The sequence below is a fragment of the Syzygium oleosum genome, unplaced genomic scaffold (genome assembly GCF_021117445.2).
Source record: "Syzygium oleosum isolate NSW1041296 unplaced genomic scaffold, Sole_v2.1 Sole_v2.48, whole genome shotgun sequence".
NCBI classification, from domain to species: Eukaryota; Viridiplantae; Streptophyta; class Magnoliopsida; order Myrtales; family Myrtaceae; genus Syzygium; species Syzygium oleosum.
The window spans coordinates 1,529,976-1,544,867 of record NW_026607532.1 but is presented as its reverse complement, the minus strand read 5'-3'; the positions used below and the strand labels follow the sequence as shown (position 1 = coordinate 1,544,867).

The window sequence follows — 14,892 nt, the reverse complement described above, 5'->3', positions numbered from 1 at the left end:
TAAGCCTGATCAATTTAACTGATACGTGTTTATCTTCTCTCAAACTTTACGGCATGTGTTGAAACTTCTTACTGAAGAAAATGACGTGTTCTATTCATGACCTTTCTTATTATGGTGGTTTGCTGACAGTGGAATCCTTTTCTTGATGGAATACAATCCCCGTTGGTTGCTTCAAAGTTACAACCTTGTTTAGAGGAAGCCTGGCCAGTAATTCTGCAGGCACTAGCTCTTGATGCAGTTCCTGCTAATTTAAGTGGACATGGCAACAATGTTCAACTCATATCAAAGGATAACTTAATATCTGGATATGGCATGGTTGAACTGAGTTCTGAGGAATTTCGATTCCTATGGGGTTTTTCACTTCTTGTTCTTTTCTGTGGGCAAGATACAATGCCTGAAAGAAGAATAACTTTGTGGGCTCCTGCTCGAGGTTGTCCGCCTGAAGATTTAACAATTAAAGATACAAATCCTCCAGGCTTCAATTTGTACGAGGTGGTTTTGCCAGTATTCCAGTTTTTGTCCAGTGAGAGATTTTTTAGTGCTGGTTATGTGACAGTGGAAATCTGCCAGGAACTAGTGCAGGTCTTGACCTCATCCTACTTCTTATATTCTAATTTTTTTTTGAGTATGCATTTTTGGTGTTTTGTTTAGTGTTTTGGCTTTGTTTGCACATCACTTCTTTATATGTTGGATCTTGAAGACTGACTGCAGAGCACTCTCTAGATGTCTAGTTGACATGTATAATGCAGTTACTTTACCTTGATATATGTCTTTCCCAGCCAAACTCAAGGCTGAACCCACTTTCTAGGTTTGCTTGCTTGTTGTTACCTTCTTTCATGCTGTTATTATGCAACTCCTTCAAATACTAATGAAAAAGGGTTTTGTTAACGAGTGGCTCCATGGCACTGGTTAACCATACCTAATAAAAAAATTTCATTTTTGACACAGTGATTGTGCATGACACGAAAAAACAATGCTTTGGAAATGGCGGACTGGTTAACATAATCCATTAAAGAAAACACTCTTTTGTCTGTTGTTCATCAAAAGAATTTCAACTTCCTTTCTCGTTACTCTCTTAGTTTGGAAAGAGTTCCTTTCTTCACTTGATTTCCTCCTGCAAGGATTTCATACAATAATTGTCTTATCTTTTGTATGGTTGTCCAACTCAACAAAAGGGTCTCTTCTTTGTGTCTGGGTCTAATTAACATCAATGTCGTCTTGCACTAGTAAACAATGATAACTTATGTGTTGAGTGAACTTACTGTTATGGTGTGCTTGTCATTCATTTTGCTTTGAATCCCAATTAACTCAACCTTTTTAAGAAAGGGTGCTTGATGTAGCTTCAGGGCTCTTGTGGTTTTAAATCTTGACTTTCCTTTAGGTCACATGTCTTTTGTTCCAGTGTTTTCAAGCTCTTGCTCTTCAATTAGTTTCACCTAGTTGCATTTGCATCCTATATATCATGTTTTTATCCCCGCTTACACAGGAAAGGGAATGTTGATGTAACATGCTTGCTTTGCATCATGGATCCGTTTCTTGACAACTTTTACTCGTGGGACGTCTGATTTCCGAACATGTTATAGTCCAATAGTTTTAGGGCCTATTTGGCAACTTGCCAAATAGTGTTTGATTATGTTCTTTTGTTCCCAGAATCAGTTTGGGAACAGAAATCCGTTTGTTAAATTTTTTGTGCCCGGGCACAATTTTGCAAAAAATTGGAACAGAATCAGTTTTGGAACAAAATCAAGAATAAAAAAAAGTAGCTTCTTGATTCTGGAACAATTTTTTCAGAACTGATTCTTCTTGATTTTTTTCTTTTTTTTGGTTGTTGTTGTTCTTCGGCCCCGCCGGCCGCCGGCCACAACTGCCAGCCACCGGTGACCGGCCACAGGCCAAGGCCGGCGAGGGTCCCCCTTGCCGCTTGGGCGAGGGCGGCTCGCGGCCTCGTCCAGCCAAGGCGAGGTCGACCTTGCCGTCGCCACCGGTGAGGGCGGCGGCGAGGGCCACAACGCCCTCGCCGGCCCTGGCCTGTGGCCGGTCGCCGGCGCTGGCGGCCAGCCATGGCCAAGAAAGGAAGGGGAAAGAAAGAAAAAAAAAAAAAGAGAAAAAAAGAAATAAATATTAAAAGATTCAAAATATTATTAAAATAATATTAATAAAAATAAATTTTGTGTAGTTACCAAACGCATTTCTGTTCTTTTTCTATTCTAAGAAAAAAAAATGTTGGGCAGTTATCAAACGCCTTCAAATGCTTAAAAATTGTTTCCGGGCACAGAATAAAAAAGAATCATTTCTGCCTAGAATCAGATTCTGGGCACAGAATGGTTGCCATGCGCAGCCTTAGAATTGTCATGTTTGCTTCCTTCCCCTGCCTTTTCCTTTGTCTACTACTTAGCACCGGATGATGTTCTTTCTCGTAGTCATCATCGTCTAACTGTAATCAATTACTACTTTTTGTCTTTTTAGTCTTTTCATTTGCTTATGTGATCCTTCATATTGTATTTCTTCTGTTCTCATCATTATGTGTTGTAATGGGCTACTGGTTTAATCGAGCAACTTGATTGTGCCATAACATATTTCCTGTGAAGATAAGATGCTTTATTATAGATGCTACTCTGTTATGCTGTTTAGGTCGCTAGATGCCACCTATTGCAACCATGTCCCATATCTCGAGTGTGCTACAGTAAAGATATTGCTGTGATCCTTCCCACTACTATGATAATTACTAAATCACTCGGTTACAAGTGTTATCCTGTTTATCTCAGAAGTTATGCAAGTTGTTTATATATTTAGTTTGCAGGATCTCTCCTCTTTTAAAATGCTGAACATGAGACAATTTGACGTGTTGCAGGTTTTCACATTCTCTGTATACATGGGCAATGCATGGAACAGTCTCGCAATATCTGTTCTGTCACAGGTGAATGTTGGCTAATTCCTGGAAATTAGCCAAGTCTCATCTGACTTTGATTATTTTTGACTGTTGATAAATTATGTTTGGCCTTTCTGATATTGAACTAGCATAATTAGTATTATGCTTGGCCATTCAGATATTGAAGTATACACACACACTCATATAAATTTCTTACAAGTGATGGAGAGGGTTTCTAGAATTGATTGATAGATTTCTGATTCCAGACATATAAACTACTACTCTCACTTAGTGAAAATAGCTTTTCAGGTTTAATAGTGAGCAGCTTGGGGATAATTCTTGATAAAAAGAGAGTTTGCTAAATCTGCTTCTTCCTCTTCCTAGGAACACACAATTGTTCAAACAAAAGTATTTTTGCAACGATCGCAAACTCCGCTCAGTCTTGAATGAAACACTGTGAAAATGTTATTAATTTCCCAGAAGGTGGTGCATATGTGCATAGAAACTGAAAAATCAATTATTTGGAGATTAGACTGATTGTGACCTCCCAGTTGTTGTATATAATGTTGCTGCTGTAGAAACATATTTGCTGCGAGCATTCAAGAATTTTACCCAAAAAAAAAGTTATACTTCTTAGCTTCACCAGAGTCGAAACAAGAAAAAAGAAAAGAGAGAATGAATAGCGAGGCTTTCTTGTTCAAGCCTATTAACTTTATGAATTAAATTTTGTGTTCATGCAGATTGTGAAAAATTGCCCAGAAGATTTTCTAGAAGAAGAGAATTTTACTTACGCTACCGTTGAACTTTGTTTGGCTTACATTTTCAATATCTTTCAGTGGTAATGGACCCTTTTCATCCTTGGAATTTCATTTGGTCATTTGCACACTCAGTATCAGCCAATATGTGTACTTTTCTTCAGTGCAAATGCAGTTTCAACAGATCAGAGCTGGGAGGACTTAGTATCTCCAGTATTGGTTATGGCAAAGACACTTGTGAGACGTTTCGTGCATAAGGTTGGTTCGTCATAAGTACAGACAATATGGAGTTCCTGGATGTTTCCATTTATGTTCGTATGCTGATTACCTCCATCTTTTTTAATTGATTGCAGAAGCAACTAAAATCAGTGGCACTGGCCATGCTGCTGATTAGTTACCACTGTGTTAGAGCATCTCCCACTGAGTTATGCTTTTTAAAAGTAAATGATTACGTCCAGAGCGCAAGTTCCATATTGAAAAATCTCCTTCGTGGTAAGAGTATGATAACAGACTTGGTCAGCACCTATTTTGATGTTAGATGTTGCAATTAGTGTATCTCATTCTCATTCTCGCCTTCTTATCCACTCTGGTTATATCAGGCAGAATCTTAATTGTATTCTCCTCATTGACGAAATTTGTTCATGAATAATTTTTACTGCATCAGATAATAAGGGTAGTGCTTTTTAAAAGTGAATTATTACGTCCAGAGTGCAAATTGTATATTGAAAATCTCCCTTGTGGTAAGAGAATGATGACGGACTTGGTCCCACTCATTTTGATGTTAGATGTTGCATTTAGTGCTTTCTCATTCTAGTTCTCACCTTCTTATCCACTCTTGTAATATCAGTTACAATCTTAATTCTACTCCACTGATGAAATTGTTCATGAATATTTTTCACTGCATCGGACAATAAGGGTAGTGCATTCAGTTACGCGCGCACGCGCGTGGATACTCACTGTTGAAGTATCTTGGTATGACTTAAGGTTTTGCCAGTCTGTGATCACACTTCTTCTCGGAATCCCATACAAAAGACTTATCAACAAAGCCTTTCGGCTTCTATTTCACTGGTTCACTAAATGCTGGCTGCCCAGTGTCCCCTTTTTCTTAGTTTCAACTGTAAGAGTGAGGTCTAGCGTGTATAGCATGTCAAGTTTCAAATGAGATTGTTTGGAAGTGTGTAAGGTGTGTGTGGGTTATACGCTGGGTCTTTATGAGAGTTTCAAATGTTGGTTCACGTATATTAGAGGTTTAAGTTTCAAGAAACTGAAAGCTCCCACTCAACAACTCTTTTACTGAGTATTTCTTTGCTCCATAAGCTTAGCTGGCCTGGTCTGTAAGACCTCATCGGCCATCACAAGATACAGATGCCTATAATGGTCTATGCTGATCGGTGAGGATCAGATAAACTATGCTGTCATTGCATGAGAGGATGAAGGGAAAGGACTCCATTGCTTATGAAACTTTCAATATATAGTTTTTCATTGTTATTACGTTTTTAAAGACTTTTCATGAACTATCTTTTGTTATTGTTTCGAGTAACTAGATGACAGATACAAATCTTCTTGATATCAACTTGCAGACATATGCGAACCTGGCGAAGATGCAGTCCTCTGTTTCCCAGGATTTTTGGAAACCAGCTTGAATGTGATTATTGGTTTGATTAAGGACTGCATAAAGGGCATTCACCTACTTGGCAATAAGAAATCTGATTCACGAAAACTGATTCAGACAAAGCTTGCCTTTTCTTTTGAACAAATCATAATTCTGGCAAAGCTGGCTCATCAATGTCTAGCATTACGAACAGATGGCGATCCGCTGCACTTCACTCTTCTCAAACATTGTACAGAATGCATTAGGAGTGTTCTTGGGGATACTAATATGCAGGTGATTATATATTTACTAGCAAGGCCAGTTTCCCTGTTCTCTCCATTCATTATGCAAAAAGTTGTTATTGCTCCGACTGTTGCATATTCTTTGCAGGTTCAAGCTATTGGCTTACAAGTTCTGAAAGGCATGTTACAGAGAGAAACCAGTGCAGAGGACATTTGTTTCCTGACATTCTTTACTGGGGAGGTCATTGAGGATATCTTTTCCATGGCCCTGAATATGTTGAAGGTTCGAAAGTAATTCTAAATTTCCTTCATCATGCTTGATTGGTGCCCATTTATTAAAAGGAGTGCGACGTTACTTCCGATGCAGAGAGATGTAACCAAGGAATCTGCAGTTATCATCACCGAATGCTTGAGAATCTTTGTACTTTTGCAAACCCTGTCAAAATCCTCCAACTGTCGGAGGGGTTATATGACCCTGCTTGTGGAGGTTATTCTCAGGGTTTTCTCTGCTAGCAGTGATTATTCAGAGGTAGGATTTTTGTTGGCCTCAGAATTAAATTAGAGAATTGTTTGTTTTGTCCGTCCTCCTGATGACTGATTTCCTCATCTTGCTGCTAATGAACAGGGTGCCGTTGATATAAGAAGCATATCCATAAAGCTTGTCTCTCATCTTGTTCAGATTCCTTCCTCAGCTGTTCACTTTAAGGATGTCCTGTTATCAATGCCTGCATCGCAAAGACAGCAGCTTCAGGACATCGTCCGTGCATCGGTGGCTCAAGATCACAATGCAATGCAGACAAAATCAGTGACTCCGTCTCTGGAGATTAAATTACCAGCTTCAGCAGAAGGAATTAAGGAAAAAGATTCTCCGGCATCCACTAAAAGTCACTCCCTTGATAGTACGGTGGAAGAGCATGAGGAAGAAGATGATTGGGACACTTTCCAATCTTTTCCTGCTTCTAGCAGTGCCGCCGCCACTGATCCCCAAATTGGAAGTACTCCTGAGGAAGGTGACATAATTGAGAACTCCGAATTTGAGAAGTATACTGGAGATGGTGAAGATATAAAGTTAGCCTCTGGTGACATGGAAGCATTAAGCAACATGGTGCAGAAAGAGGTTGTTACTGAAGTGGTTTCTGATGTGGTAGGTGAAAAAAACATAATGGGAGAATCTCTTGATCTTTTAAGGGAAGACAATGTGGATGAACCATTTGATCGTCAACACTGGATAGACGAGGTAGTACCAAGTGAAGAGAAGGAGTTGACTGAAGTTCAATTATCTGAATGTTTGGAAGCATCTGATGAGAGCAACTTTGTGGAAGGTCAGAGACTAAGAAATGATAGCACTAGTGATAGAGCTGATCTTGAAATATCTCCAGCTGCTGCACCTGTGGAACTCTTGGATATTGGAAAACATTATGATGGAGGGGGCTTGAAGGATACAGATCCAGTTGTTAATGCAAATGAAGATACTGAAAAGGAAACTCTGGGTGAGAAGAGGAGAAATAATCAACGATACGCTGGTCAGGATTCATTCCTCGTGAAACATCCTGATACTTCTCATTCAAGTGAAGAGGAAGTGATTCAACTTCAACCGTCTGAACATTTAGAGGAGTCAAATGAGAGCAACATTGGGGAAAGTCACAGACTGAGAGAGGATGACACTAGTCCAATTGGTCTTGAAGTTTCTTCAGTTACCACATCTTCTAAGCTCCTCGATATTGGACCCCACAGTGATGTAGGTGGCGTGACAACTGGCAATCTAGATGTGCCTGTCAATGGAGATTCTGTTAACCAAATTCTGGATGGGGAGAGTAGGAATGAGAAGTACCAAGATGTTGGCCACTGTTGATCAACTGTCAAAGACAAAGATGATGCTCCAGACTTAGAATCTCTCGCCAAGATATGACAGACCATAGTGTAGATAATGAAGTACTACAAAAGTAGATATCTGCTTTCCTTTTTCCCATTTTCTAGCAGGCGAAACCAGCCCCTGACAACTGTGCTTCCTCAACCTTTTCATTATAGCGAAGCACATATAGTATATGAAAAATATTTTCCAAGTTCACATCTCCCTTTTCCACCTAGTGGATGCGAGTACCAATGTTAGAATTGCAGGTCTTTTGATTGTTCCCTTGAATGCTTAGTGTTATAGTGGCATAGCTTTATATTTCTATGGGTTAAGATTGTTTTTGGTTTTAGCGGCTGTATTCGTGTGTATAAAGACATCATGTCTAATTCGATCATACTCAAAAAGACAAACTGCGAGGGCACACGTGCCATATCAGAAGCATTTAGGCATGTATGCGATATCATAAAGGTGGACTGTGCAGCATATGACTGACGTCATCCATTGCTAATTTTCAGATTTGCTGTGACCCAGAACTCATTCAATGAGCAAAGGTAACAACCTTGCTTTTCATCGGCACTTGTTCCTATCCAGAAATCATTATTTTTCTAAGGTTGGAACTAGCGCAATGTTTAGTCAATTTTAGTTCAGCCATTTCCCTGTATGCTAGATTTAGCTCCATCGAGATGCCGACAAACTAATGCTAAAGTAAGTTTAATTTGAGCCTTATGATTTCAAAGTCATCATTTGGCTTCTGTACATGCAACTCTTTTTTTTACCAAGAAGGAGACCTATGATACATCAGAAGGCGCAGAACTGAAATTATACGATTATTTGTTCATATATTACCATTGCATGGCAAGCTCTGTGTGTCCTGAGTCGGATAAACAGCCTTCCACAAGACAGCAAATTGATGTTGTCTCCTGTAGTCTTGTTCGTGGATGGAAGAACACCAAGATTGTCATTGTACAAGCGCGTAGACTTTTTAGTTGCGGTTCACATTGATGATGCAAAATGATTACGCCTTGCAGTAGTATCTGTTGTACCTAAATGTCGCAGGAAAGGATTGCTATATTACTATCAAACATGGCTCGAATCGTTTAATTTTCTGCGCCATACAAGTACGCTAGAAGGGTAATTACACATCTCAACATGACAAAAATAGTCGGCTAGGGCCTCGAACCATGACCATGAAGAAGTTGCGGAGACCACATAACATAGAAACTAAGCTAATTCGACGTGGTCTCAATTTGAATATAATCTTTTCCCAATATGTGTCCTTTGACTGGCATGAATTATTAGCTTGGGTTTTGCTCGCTGTTGTTTCACCATTAAGATGAACTCAAAAAGCTCATATCCAGTAGAAATTTTCCATTCACGATTCAGAGATAATTCACAATTTACTCATTTAGATTAAAAAAACAGTATACTTATTTCATTTAGTGTATTTGTTAACCTCATTCTTTGGCCTCTGACTTGCCAAATCAAAGTGAAACCGTGTGGCGTTGATGTCTATTATAGTTTACTTGGATATTTGAAAAACAACGCGTTAAGTTGCCAGAAAATTTGAACAACATAATCGATTTCCATATGTAATATTCCTTAATTGCTGAACTTGATGTAGTAGCACATAACATCATATAAGCTGCAAAGTAATCAACGCACTCCAAAAAGAAGAAGATAAAACTCAGTCCAATACGGTACCTTAATACTTGAAACATCCGATTCGCTCTTCTGCTCCTCGAGGATAGTGGCTTCCTCCCCGTACTCGCTCTTCTGGAATGCTTTTACTCTCCAACACTCTGATGCTGTTGCCTCTCCTCCTGCATAGGCTTTTCTTCAGGTGGATTTTCCTGGGGCGTATCTTGCGGCCTCATCATATTCTCCAAGGATATAAGGTAATTGAGAACATCTCTAGTCTCATCAGCCACCGAGCCAGACCCCTTGCTTTGTTTAAAAAAGGGAGTCTGAACCGCAATTAAATAGACTTCATGAACAAGTGGCCTTCATTGAGTGCCTTCCAGCTTCTTCTATCTCTCAGATTAATTTTGATCCAAGTGTCATCATGCTTAATAAATCACGTTTGGTGTCCCTAAATAAGACCAGTCCCGGTTGTTCTTCAGTTAGTTTGAATTTGATCAATGCCCTGCCTATCAAAGGTAGATTCCAATGAGGTTTGCGAATCAACATCTTCGTCTGGAAAAAAAACAGAACTTGTTGCTGATTCAGGGCAGCACACTGTTCTTGCATTGAAGTTGAGGTGATCACCAATTAAACAAAAAAAGAATGCTGCAGCACATATTGACACAAAGGCGTTGAGGAATTACGCTTTTCAGTTCGTGTACATCTGGGTCATGCAAGAGATATTGAGAAGGACCATCTTATAGTCAAAAGAAGAAGGATACACGCTTGACTATGGGCATCTGAAGCAATAGAGCAGTGATCAGAGTCAGAGTGGCCAAAACTGGTCTCGAACGAGTGACCATTATGCAGCAATGATTAGAACAGCACAACACTTCGGCGAGGAAGACAAGTTCTTGTTTGGCCAAACTCCAGGCCCACTACAGAGTAACTCAAGGGCCTCTCGTGCAACCAACCCACCCAACCAAACAATGCAAAATCGCAAACCCATCAGCTTAGTTTGCTCTGTTTCAACTCGGCCTAACCGGCGCTGGCCCCTCTCGTTGCTACATCAGCAATCTGGGCACCATCGATTCGGCTGGTTGAGAGAGAGGGAGGGATGGAGAAGAAGAAAGCAAAGAAGACGACCCACGTCGGAGACTCCGCGAGGGACGGCGCCGGCGCCGGCGCCGCCGCAGACGCAGACTCCGACTCCCCTTGGAGGTGGCTGACCCACCGAGGCCTCCTCCCGACGCTCTCTTTCGTATCCCTCTTTGGCCTCCTGGTCCGGGCCGCCGTGTCGCTCCACCCTTACTCCGGCGCCGGGACTCCTCCCAAGTACGGCGACTTTGAAGCCCAGAGGCACTGGATGGAGATCACCATCAACCTCCCGGCGAAGGACTGGTACGTCAACGGCACCCTCAACGATCTCAGCTACTGGGGCCTCGATTACCCTCCCCTCACCGCCTACCAGAGCTACGTCCATGGCCTCTTCCTCAAGCTCTTCGACCCTGACTCAGTCGCTCTCTTCTCTTCCCGGGGTTACGAGACTCATTTCAGGTGGTGATTTTTGGGGGGGTCATTTGTAGTGTAGCCTCTCTGGAGCTGCAAATTTGATCATTTTCATTCGTTAACACAATTGTTTCGTTAGTCTGTTGCTGCTGCAGTTTTTAGCTAACCTTAAAAATGTGTGTTGTGTGATGCAGTAAGCTGCTCATGAGGTGGACGGTTTTGTGCTCTGATGTGATGGTGTTCTTCCCTGCTGTGTTTTACTTCTGGTTTGTGTACACCCGTGGTAGCAGCCGAGGTGGCGAGAGATGCGACGCAGCGTGGCACCTAGCCATGCTTCTGATAAACCCGTGCTTGATCTTAATCGACCATGGCCATTTCCAGGTATGGCCCCTGGTTGCACCTGGATCATTCTTTGCTTCAGTGTCCATTTGTGAGAATCTTCACTTAATATTGATGAGTACCGCTATCTAATTGTTGTTTCAGTATAACTGTATTAGCCTGGGACTTACTGTTGGAGCGGTTGCTGCTGTCCTCTCTCAGAAGGACCTCCTTGCTGGTGCTTTATTCTCTCTTGCTCTGAATCATAAACAGGTATAATCCGCATATTAAGATTTCGTAGTGAATACCTTCAGAGTGTATGTTAAATTGTGCACGGTTTATTATAGTGGCACGCTATCTTTGCTGAGCTGATTTGGTTCGTGTTCATCTTAATAGTAATTAGTTGTTTCTTGTAAGCATTAAGGATTCAACATTAGCTAGGGTAAATCATTAGTATGCTCTCCGTTCCCATCTCTATATCTGTCTATACCCTTGAATAGCCAATTTTCTAATAGTTGTACTTGCATATCATGGCAGAATTTAAATGTCCTTGGTTATAAGAATTATGTATCTGGCAAAGCTTCTCTACAGAATGGACACTTGCATATATGATTGAGATTGAGTCCGACATTTTTTATAGTTGCAACATCCTTTCTGTTGCAGGCTTTGTGAGGAGCTGCAGTTCTCAGATCCTTTGTTTCACTGTGCTTGGCCTCAATTTAGTGCTGTATCGATGGGATGTGAGCATCATTCCAACTTAGTTGACAATCTCTTTGGAATTGGACTGGACCCTTACATGGGTTTTAGTACTTTACTAGGTGTGAGGTGTCATGAATGAGGTGACGCCTAAGAGAGAAGCATCCATTTGAGCTGGGCATCTGCAATTCAAAATCTTATCTGAAAGTGGCCTTCTTAGTCTTAAATTCACAATTCTATATGATGGAAGTAAAGAGAAATTGAATAAGGGCAAAACGCGACTTCTTCTGATCTTTCTTTGACTTGGGTTATTATAGGCGTCAAGTTTCCTTCAAATTAATCTTCCACTCCAAAAAGTCTTTTATTAATCTACCTCCTCGCCTTCCATAGGAACTGAGATAAGCCTTTGGACTTAGAAAATTGCTACAGTTGTTTGTGCTTTCTGTTTATTTCTTGCAGTATTAGTAGTTATCTTGATAACTGTCTATCTATATTTTCATGATATCCCACGAAGAAAAAATGTTTAACAGTTACTCTTTATCTTTAAACTCTAAGAAAATACAACTGTCTTAGTTTATGACCAACACCAATTTAATTAATTTCACGTAACCATATTGAATCTTGAGGGTAGTTGTATATTCCTCCTACTCATTGCTGCCATTTTAGCATCAATTCTTATAGTTGCAGCATCTTTATTTAATGGTGTTGTCATTACCAATTTTCTCATGAAATTACAGGATTAGAGATGAGATTGTTTGCTGCATTAAGATGACAAAATTGATCAAAGGCCATGCAATATTAGAGTATCAATCACTTGCAACCTGTTCTGATATTCTGGGCTATTTTCATATATCAATATCACACAACTGTGGAGTTAGTAATAAAGTTGTATACTATGGCTGTGCCGTTGCCTTAATTCCTCATTTAGTAGTTGGTCGTGCTTGTCATGTTAAGATATTTATTCATGCTTATCCATTTCTGGCCCTTTCGTGGAACTTTCTGCAGATGAGTGCATACTTTGCGCCTGCTTTCTTCAGTCATCTCTTAGGAAAATGCCTCAGGCGGAAGAATCCATTTTTTGAGGTGTCAAAGCTGGGTTTGGTGGTTATGGGAACATTTGCAGTTGTTTGGTGGCCGTACCTTTACTCATCAGATGCCCTTTTGCAGGTAAGTAATAATTTTTGTTATATTCTTTAAGGGAAGAACAGAGAACAAGCCTACTGCATTATCTCTCACATGCCATTAATGTAAATAGTCCTTTGTTCTGTTAATGCTTAGCTAGAGCATGTTACAAGTTGCATTTTACGTTATATAAAATATCAAATGGTAGGGTTGACTTTTTTAATCATCAGAATTTTTGCTTTGCTCTTAAAGATTATCCAGTGACAAGTGGACAGGGTACATTCGGTTAATGAAGTGAATATTCATTCTGGATATCTGTAGGAAGCAATCAGTTACATTAAATGAAATGTACTAAGCTTTAGTTGGTCATGCTAGTAAAAAAGACTAGACAAGGTGGAATAGTAGTCCTGACATAGACTCAGGCATTGGAACTGCGGAAGTTCTATGATTGTCACAGCGCTTAATCAATGCAGTTGACAGCATGCTGTTTGAGTATGTGTGAGTATCTAATGCGGCACGTCTACCAACCCCAAACACTCCCTTGGATGACAGTAGACATTATCCATAAGAAATGTAGACCAAGCTTGTGAGCTGAAGTTGCTCAGTATCATATCAATACCAGTACTCTTAAGCCCCTTGCCTGCAAGGGGTGGAAGCTTATGAATAGTAGTTATATGTAGTTTTCTAAGGGAAGATTAGGATATTTTGTACCTCTGTTATAATACTCTTATTCATGTTCATCTGATTTTACATAAATTGGCTTAATTGTGACCGTTCCTTCCATTTTGGTGCTTTCTGTAGGTTCTCTCTCGTCTTGCTCCATTTGAGAGGGGGATATATGAGGATTATGTAGCTAACTTTTGGTGCGCCACATCAGTTCTTATCAAGTGGAAAAGGTTGTTCTTGACTCCTAAGCTCAAGCTTTTTAGCTTCATTATAACTGTGTCAACTTGCCTGCCTTCTATGATCCATCAAATATCTTCCCCAAGCAGTCAAGGTTTCCTCTATGGGTTACTGAACAGTTCGCTGTCCTTTTACTTGTTTTCATTTCAAGGTGAGTTGCAGCCTTCCCTTTCACTTATTTCCTTACCATTTCAATAAAATGCACATCTTCCGACCAAAAAAAAAAAATGTAACGTGCGTCTGATTCTTTGCCCCTGCTTCTTGTGTTGTAAATGCAGTGCACGAGAAGTCCATTCTACTGCCGCTTCTGCCGGCCAGTTTGCTTGCTCTGGATGATCCTTCTCTTTACAAGTGGTTAACCCATTATGGATTGCTCTCTATGTTTCCTCTTCTACATCGTGACGGACTTCTACTTCCTTATATGACCCTCAACGCTCTCTACTTTCTTCTCTACCATGTGCCCAGGGACAAGCGAGATTCAGAGGTCACAGGTTCTTCTGCGGCTTACCCAATTTTGAGCACCTTTTCTGTTTGTTGCTATTTTGGTCTTCATTTAGTTTACTTAATAATGCATCCCCCTGAGAAGTACCCTTTCCTCTTTGAAGCTTTGATTATGATATTTTGCTTTTTCCACTTTGCTCTGGTTGCAATTTACACCAATAAAAAGCAATGGACGTTGTCCAAGCATATGCTCTCAAATAAGGAAAAGAAGCTTATTTGATATCGTTGTCATGGAACTTAGGTTCATGATTCTTCTTTATTTTTTCACTTTTCGGAAGGGTGATAAGAATTGGCATGTTTACATTGACCTTTTGGTTGCCAATAACAAAGAGGATCGTCCATTGTGATTTGAAGTTCGTTGTTTTCACATGAATTGTTATCTGTATGATCAGAAATTTTCTGCAATGCAAGCAAGCTCGCCGTGTTTCTCTTTCACAATTAGTCTGGCTTTAGTCATTGTCGTGGCACGTAATGTCCCTGAGATGTGAACCTGTCAACAATTCCTGTATTGCTGATTTTGCTCGGGAGGTCCGGTCGTTTGGTTTCCATTTCTTATTTATGTATTTTAAGCTTGTTCTTCTTGTCTTGTGGCAGTAATTTTCATTTTACAAAGACTTGGTGGATTAGAGCTTCTTTATGCCTTGCTTTGAATAGGATCGAAACAAAAGCGACTTCGTTTAGTATTAGTCAAGGAACTACCTAGCTTGTTGAAATTTAAATTTACAAAGGTAAATGGGAAAATGAACGATAACGTATGTTCTTCATGCAATGTGCATGTAATACTTCCATTTCTTAATTCTCCTTTTACATTTAGGCTCCGTTTGTTTTGCGAAAAATGAATAACTTGGAAAATATTTTTCTAAAAACGATCGCTTGTATAGCTTGAAGTAATTAGTAAATGCAAAATGTTTTCA

General features: G+C 40.1%; 2 protein-coding genes across 5 annotated transcripts in view; both read left to right on the top strand.

Annotated features, from left to right (window-relative positions):
* LOC115681335 (protein SWEETIE) overlaps window positions 1–7,525 on the top strand; it is a 30,560-nt gene extending 23,035 nt beyond the window's left edge. For all 3 annotated transcript variants that reach the window (XM_030605250.2, XM_056306845.1, XM_056306846.1), the window contains 9 exons: window positions 130–582; window positions 2,852–2,917; window positions 3,610–3,707; window positions 3,789–3,882; window positions 3,978–4,116; window positions 5,205–5,509; window positions 5,606–5,740; window positions 5,825–5,986; window positions 6,083–7,525. In XM_030605250.2, coding sequence (XP_030461110.2) covers window positions 130–582; window positions 2,852–2,917; window positions 3,610–3,707; window positions 3,789–3,882; window positions 3,978–4,116; window positions 5,205–5,509; window positions 5,606–5,740; window positions 5,825–5,986; window positions 6,083–7,309 — 2,679 coding nt within the window. In that variant the 3' untranslated portion in view covers window positions 7,310–7,525. The remainder of the gene's footprint in view (window positions 1–129; window positions 583–2,851; window positions 2,918–3,609; window positions 3,708–3,788; window positions 3,883–3,977; window positions 4,117–5,204; window positions 5,510–5,605; window positions 5,741–5,824; window positions 5,987–6,082) is intronic.
* A 2,324-nt stretch (window positions 7,526–9,849) lies between these two features.
* LOC115681459 (probable dolichyl pyrophosphate Man9GlcNAc2 alpha-1,3-glucosyltransferase) lies at window positions 9,850–14,345 on the top strand. 2 transcript variants are annotated; one of them, XM_056306847.1, is made up of 6 exons: window positions 9,850–10,330; window positions 10,633–10,819; window positions 10,922–11,029; window positions 12,458–12,619; window positions 13,376–13,628; window positions 13,756–14,345. In XM_056306847.1, exons 1-6 carry the CDS (start codon window positions 10,047–10,049, stop codon window positions 14,196–14,198), a joined length of 1,437 nt encoding a protein of 478 aa, XP_056162822.1. In that variant the 5' UTR covers window positions 9,850–10,046; the 3' UTR covers window positions 14,199–14,345. The 2 variants fall into 2 exon arrangements, with proteins under 2 accessions (XP_056162822.1, XP_030461276.2); XM_030605416.2 differs by having other exon boundaries at window positions 9,881–10,486.
* The last annotated feature ends 547 nt before the right edge of the window (window positions 14,346–14,892 follow it).